At 60.6% G+C, this 4963-nt stretch overlaps 1 protein-coding gene across 2 annotated transcripts in view; it reads right to left on the reverse strand.

The window, feature by feature from the left end:
- Positions 1-4207, reverse strand: part of Col2a1 (collagen type II alpha 1 chain) — a 37074-nt gene extending 32867 nt beyond the window's left edge. The window contains exon 1 of one of the 2 annotated variants that reach the window (XM_004638603.1): positions 3890-4207. In XM_004638603.1, the coding sequence (XP_004638660.1) occupies positions 3890-3974 (85 nt within the window). In that variant the 5' untranslated portion in view covers positions 3975-4207. The remainder of the gene's footprint in view (positions 1-3889) is intronic. The other variant, XM_004638602.1, reaches the window with a different exon arrangement.
- Positions 4208-4963: the final 756 nt, after the last annotated feature.

Raw genomic sequence — 4963 nt, forward strand, 5'->3', positions numbered from 1 at the left:
GAGGAGGAGGAGGAGGAGAAGGAGGCTCAACAGCAACCGGGAGGTAAGGGAAACGAGGCAGGAAAATGGGAAGGCACCCTGTCACAAAAGTAGAGGTCTTCCTTTTATTTTTCCAGGAATTGTGGAATTTGCTAAACACCACTGACAGCTAAAATTCAAAGAGAATGTAAAAAGTTCCACCCACAAAAGTCAGAATCTATAAACAGCCAGACTGCATAAAATAGACCTACAAGAGGAGGGGACAGTGAAAGGAGGAGCTCTTAGGATTAGGAACTCTCCTGTTAGTTATTTAAACCATATTAGCACTAGGACCAAGGCTGAGGCAGGAGGCTGAGCAGGAGGATTGTTGCCGGTTGAGGCCAGCCCGGGCTAGGCAGTGTGCTCGAGGCCAGCCTGAACTGCACAGTGAGACCCTGTCTAAAAAGACCAACAAACAAACAACAGAAAGCACCAGGACCAACTGGGGGAGCTGCCCATGCCACACAGCGGCTGCCGCAGCAGGCACCAGGTGACTTAAAATGCCGCTGGGGCCGACCTCCAGGCGTGCTCCTGCCAGACAGGCACTGCCTGCCGCTGCAGACAGAGAGCAGCGCTTCGCGGGCAGGCAAGTGTGGAGGCCAGGGCTGGCGTCCTGCGAGAACGCAGCCCAGAAGAGCCCTGCCTAGCCCTCTCCACCAGCGCCCTGCTGTCTGGAATTTGTGCTGCAAGAGGCTGCAGTGGCAGGAGCTCCATGGAGCCGGGCTGCAGAGCTCACACCACATGTTTTTCTCATCAAAATCTCCAGCGCCAAGGCAAGAGCAAGGGATGAATATTAGGGAAGAGCCCCAGACCTGAGGGGCATGGAGAGAAATGGGCCTGCCTGCCCTCCGCACTTTAAGGATGTGAAAAACTAAACAGAAACATTTTTTTTGTTCCACTAGAAGAAATCTAGTGATTATCTCGCCTTTAGGCAAGACCATCCCTGGCAGCCAGAGGGGGCGCCACAGGAATAGCCAATACTGCCAGGACACATCCCTCGCGGGAATACCTGAAGGTGTAGAATGCACCAAGCAGGGGGTGTGTGGAGGGGGTGAGTTTGCACACTGGGGTTAAAGGTGTCCAGCAGGGGAGAGTGCCTGCCTGCTAAGCGCAAGGTCCTGAGTTTGATTCTCAGTACAAAAAGAAAAAGAAACAAAAAACAAAACAAGCATGGTAGTGCTCGCCTATAATCCCAGCACTAAGGAGGCTGAGGCAGGAGGATCATTGTGAGTTCGAGGCCAGCCTGGGCTAGGAAGTGAGCTCAATAGCTAGACCCTGTCTCAAAAAGACAAAAAAAAAAAAAAAGAAAAGAAAAAAGAAAGAAAGAAAGAAAACAAAACAAAAAGAAAAGAAAAAAGAAAGGTGTCCAGTGGAGATTCAGAGATTCAGGAGGAACCCACTGCCATAGGAGGGCCCAGGGAGGAGAGGGAAGGTTCCCAGAGAGGGGGCGTCTCCACAGCAGATCAGATTTCCCCAGGAAAGGGGGCACTGGGCATGAGAGCTGCTGGCTGACTCTTCCCTTCTGCAGACGCTGGGATCGTAAAAAGTGGCATTCAACGACTGCCCCAGAAAGGAGCCACGCCGTAACCGGATCCGCTAGGTGTGGACTAGGAGGCCAGCGCCACGGCCGCAGATACCACCGCGCACCTGATACGGTTCCCTCCGGGCTGCAGCCGCACAAATGACTCTTTGTGGCGAGCCAATTAAAAAGCTACCTCTTTCGGGGAACTGTTTTGCTTCGCGCCGCCTAGCGCAAGGCTGGAGTCGGGGAGGCGGCGGCGGCGGGCACAGGGGGCATTTGTGGGAGTGGGGGCCGGGGATCCCGGGGAGCCCACCGGACCCCGCCTGCCTCCCATGAATGGGGCTTTTCTCGTGTGCGTACAGAGCCCAATTCACAGGTCTCCTTAAGGAACTCGTTTAAATAAATACGGGAAGGGCTTCGGCGCATCTGGAAGCCATCGCTGCCAGCCGCCCAGCGCAAGCAGCCTCACAAAGCAGGACTGAGGTCTCCCCGCGCCAGCGGCGCTCTGGAGCGAGGACTGTGAAATGCAGATGTGGGTCAAAAGCGCCGCCAAGTTCCTCAAACTTATGGAAAGTCGAGGCGGAGCGTAAGTGGACCCCGGGCTCTGGCATTCCTGAGCCCCGCGAGGGCGCATCTTTCTCCGCGCGCTCTGGGTCTGCGACCCGCGACCGGGAGGAGCGGGCACAGTTACAGGAGGAGGATCGGCGAGCGGGAGGTTGGGCCCAAAAGTTGCGAAATTCACTCCTGGCCGCGAAAGGCGCGGCGAGCGCCTCTAACGTCAGAGAGTCGGAGCTATGAAGTCACCTAGCACGTCCACTGCGGCCGAAGGCGCAACTCTGTCAAGAATAAAGCTTTTTGGGGGGCCGGGGAGATGGCTCAGTGGAATAAGTGCTTCCCTAGCAAGTGCAAGGGTCTGAGCTCAATCCCTGGTTCCGCAAAAAAAAAAAAAAAAAAAAAAAAAAAAAAAAAGCTTTTTTGTGGATGTGTACTGACAAATTTAGGACAAAAACAGTGCCAGTCCAAGCTCAGACCTCGGGCGTAAGTCCTCCCCAAGGACCGGGAGCACGACCCCAAGCGGCGCAGCCGGAGGCTCCAGGCCGCAGCGCCCCGCACCTGCCCTGCCCCGCCGGGATCTGCGGTGCTGCCGGAATGGAGCCGTTCACGCAGCCCAGCTCTGCAGACAACCCGGGGGTCAGCGACAGCGCGCAGAGCCTTGGAGGCAGAGGGACTTCAATCCCCGCCCCCACCCAAAGTTTCACCTGCGATTGATTTACAATCTGTAACACACAAAGACAGGGCTGGAATCCGGGAGGTAGGAAACGTGCCCAAACACGTGGAAAAAAAATTGTCTCTACCTAATACACTTTCCAGGGTTTGTTTGCCCTGAATATAATCCCAGACAGCTAGCTTTACCGAAGGAGGCGGAAAGGTAGCGTCAGCACCGCCTTTGGACTCAACTGTAAGACTGTTCTCTCTAAATATCCTGAGCTGAATACTTACAGTAATATCGCCTTCCCCTGCCACACACACGCGCACGCGCGCACACACACACACACACACACACGCACCACACACGGCCCGCTGCCTGGCTTGATGAGATCCAGAAACTTACAAAAATAACCCATCGCGGCAGGGAAGACGGTAAGACGGCGAGGACAGGGACAGGGTGCCTTTTCGCGGACAACTGCAAAGCGCGTTAGGCTGGAAAGTGCTCGCCTTTGCTAGGAGAAGCTTTTGCGGCCTTCGGCAGAAAAGAGGCGAAGGGGAAGGCGAGAGCACTGAACCTCACTGCGGGCCGCGGAGCGAGAGGGAGCTCTCCCAAGGCGCCGCGAGCCACAGCGCCTCACCGAAGCCTTTCTTTGTGGCCTCAGGTTTCAGCCCACCGGTGTCAGAATTAGTTCTCTTTGTCTCACTTCCCTTTGAACTCCCGCCCCCCGCCCCCAGCCTCCCACCCCTGGTTAAGGAGGCGAAGTCCCGCCCGCTCGCTCCCCTATTCTGCGCTCCAGGGGTCACGGCCGCCTTTGCAGCGCCCGCAGGACTTGGCGAGGCCAATTGCGCGCCTGTGCGCCTAATTACCGAAGTCGGTGGAGGAATGCATTTGCATCTGCACGCAAATTGCTGGCGCCCGACTCTGCGAGACCAGGGTCTCGCTCAGGGCCGGGACCTGCGAAAGGCTACGGCCTCCAGGGGCACCAGACGTGCAGGGCGGAGCGCCTAGCCGCAGCGCTGTCTCGGAGCCCGCACGTCCCGAAACTGTCGCCACGCGCAAGGGCGCCGAGAGCCGCCCCGGGACAGGAGCAGCTGCGGAGCGGGGTTGGAAGGGGGACGGGCGGATTCTCAGGCACTTACGGGCATCCTGGCCCTGACACCGGAGGACCGCGGCGACGAGCAGCGTCAGCAGAACCAGCGAGCGGGACGTCCCGAGGAGGACCATGGCTCCCGCGGGCCTGGCGGGGCCGGCGGGGCAGAGGCTGCGGGGCGGCGGGAGCGCGGCGCTGGCCGAGTCTACCGCGCGCTCATGCAGGAGACCTCGGCGGCGCGGAGCGGCGGAGACGGCGGAGGCTGCGGGCACCGGGCAGCCTAGCGGCGCTCTGCGTCTTCTCCCGCCGCGCCGCCCGTTATATGCTCCCCGCCGCCCTCTAGGCTGGCAAGCGGGCGCAAACCGCGGCCGCCCCCAGCCCCCTGCCGGGCTGTAACCTGAGACCCCGCCCCCGGAGCCGCCTGGGTCAGGCTGGAGCCCGCACCTGCCTGGACCGGCCCCCCTCCCCAGAGTCGTGGCCTGATCGGGCGGGGCGCAGGGTCGGCCCCCGCCCCCACGTCCCTGGCTGCTGCGCTGTCCCCTCCAACCACAGGCGGGAAGGGGCGTCCGCCCCTCCCCTCGGGGTTCTGCCGGGCTATCGGGGAGGGTGTGTTTGCAGAGGGGCAGGCTGAGAGCCGAGGCCACGGACTGGACGGAAAAGACGCGGGGCGGGAGGAGGGAAGCAGTGGAGAAGACAGCAAGGGGCGCGGGGATACCGCGGAGTGCCTGGGCATGGCGGCTGGGGAGACCGCGAAGTTCCCGGGGTCCTGAATCGTGGAGAGGGGCTAGCTGGGCCGGGTGGGGGTGGAGGTACCCAAGCCTAACGTCTAGCCCCTTCCCGGGGTGCCGGGCCCCCCAGGTCTCCCACCTGGGGAGACACACTGCCAAACCCCTCGCCCCTCCCCCATCCACTTGGCAATGAAGGCGCCTCCTCCGGCCCTGAGAACGCCGAGCCTGCGAGCCAGAAAGGGCTGGTGGGTGCTGCACAGACAGAGAAGGGCTCTGGGATGGTGCCGGGGTGGGCCGGGCGAGGAAGGGGCTGCGGGAGCTGGGAGCACAGAGCCAGCAGAGAGACAAGCGCGGCAGCCCTGCCGCGGCCCAGGGGGCTTGTCCGGCTCCTGGCT

The sequence above is a fragment of the Octodon degus genome, unplaced genomic scaffold (assembly GCF_000260255.1).
Source record: "Octodon degus isolate 3935 unplaced genomic scaffold, OctDeg1.0 scaffold00100, whole genome shotgun sequence".
Classification (NCBI taxonomy): domain Eukaryota; kingdom Metazoa; phylum Chordata; class Mammalia; order Rodentia; family Octodontidae; genus Octodon; species Octodon degus.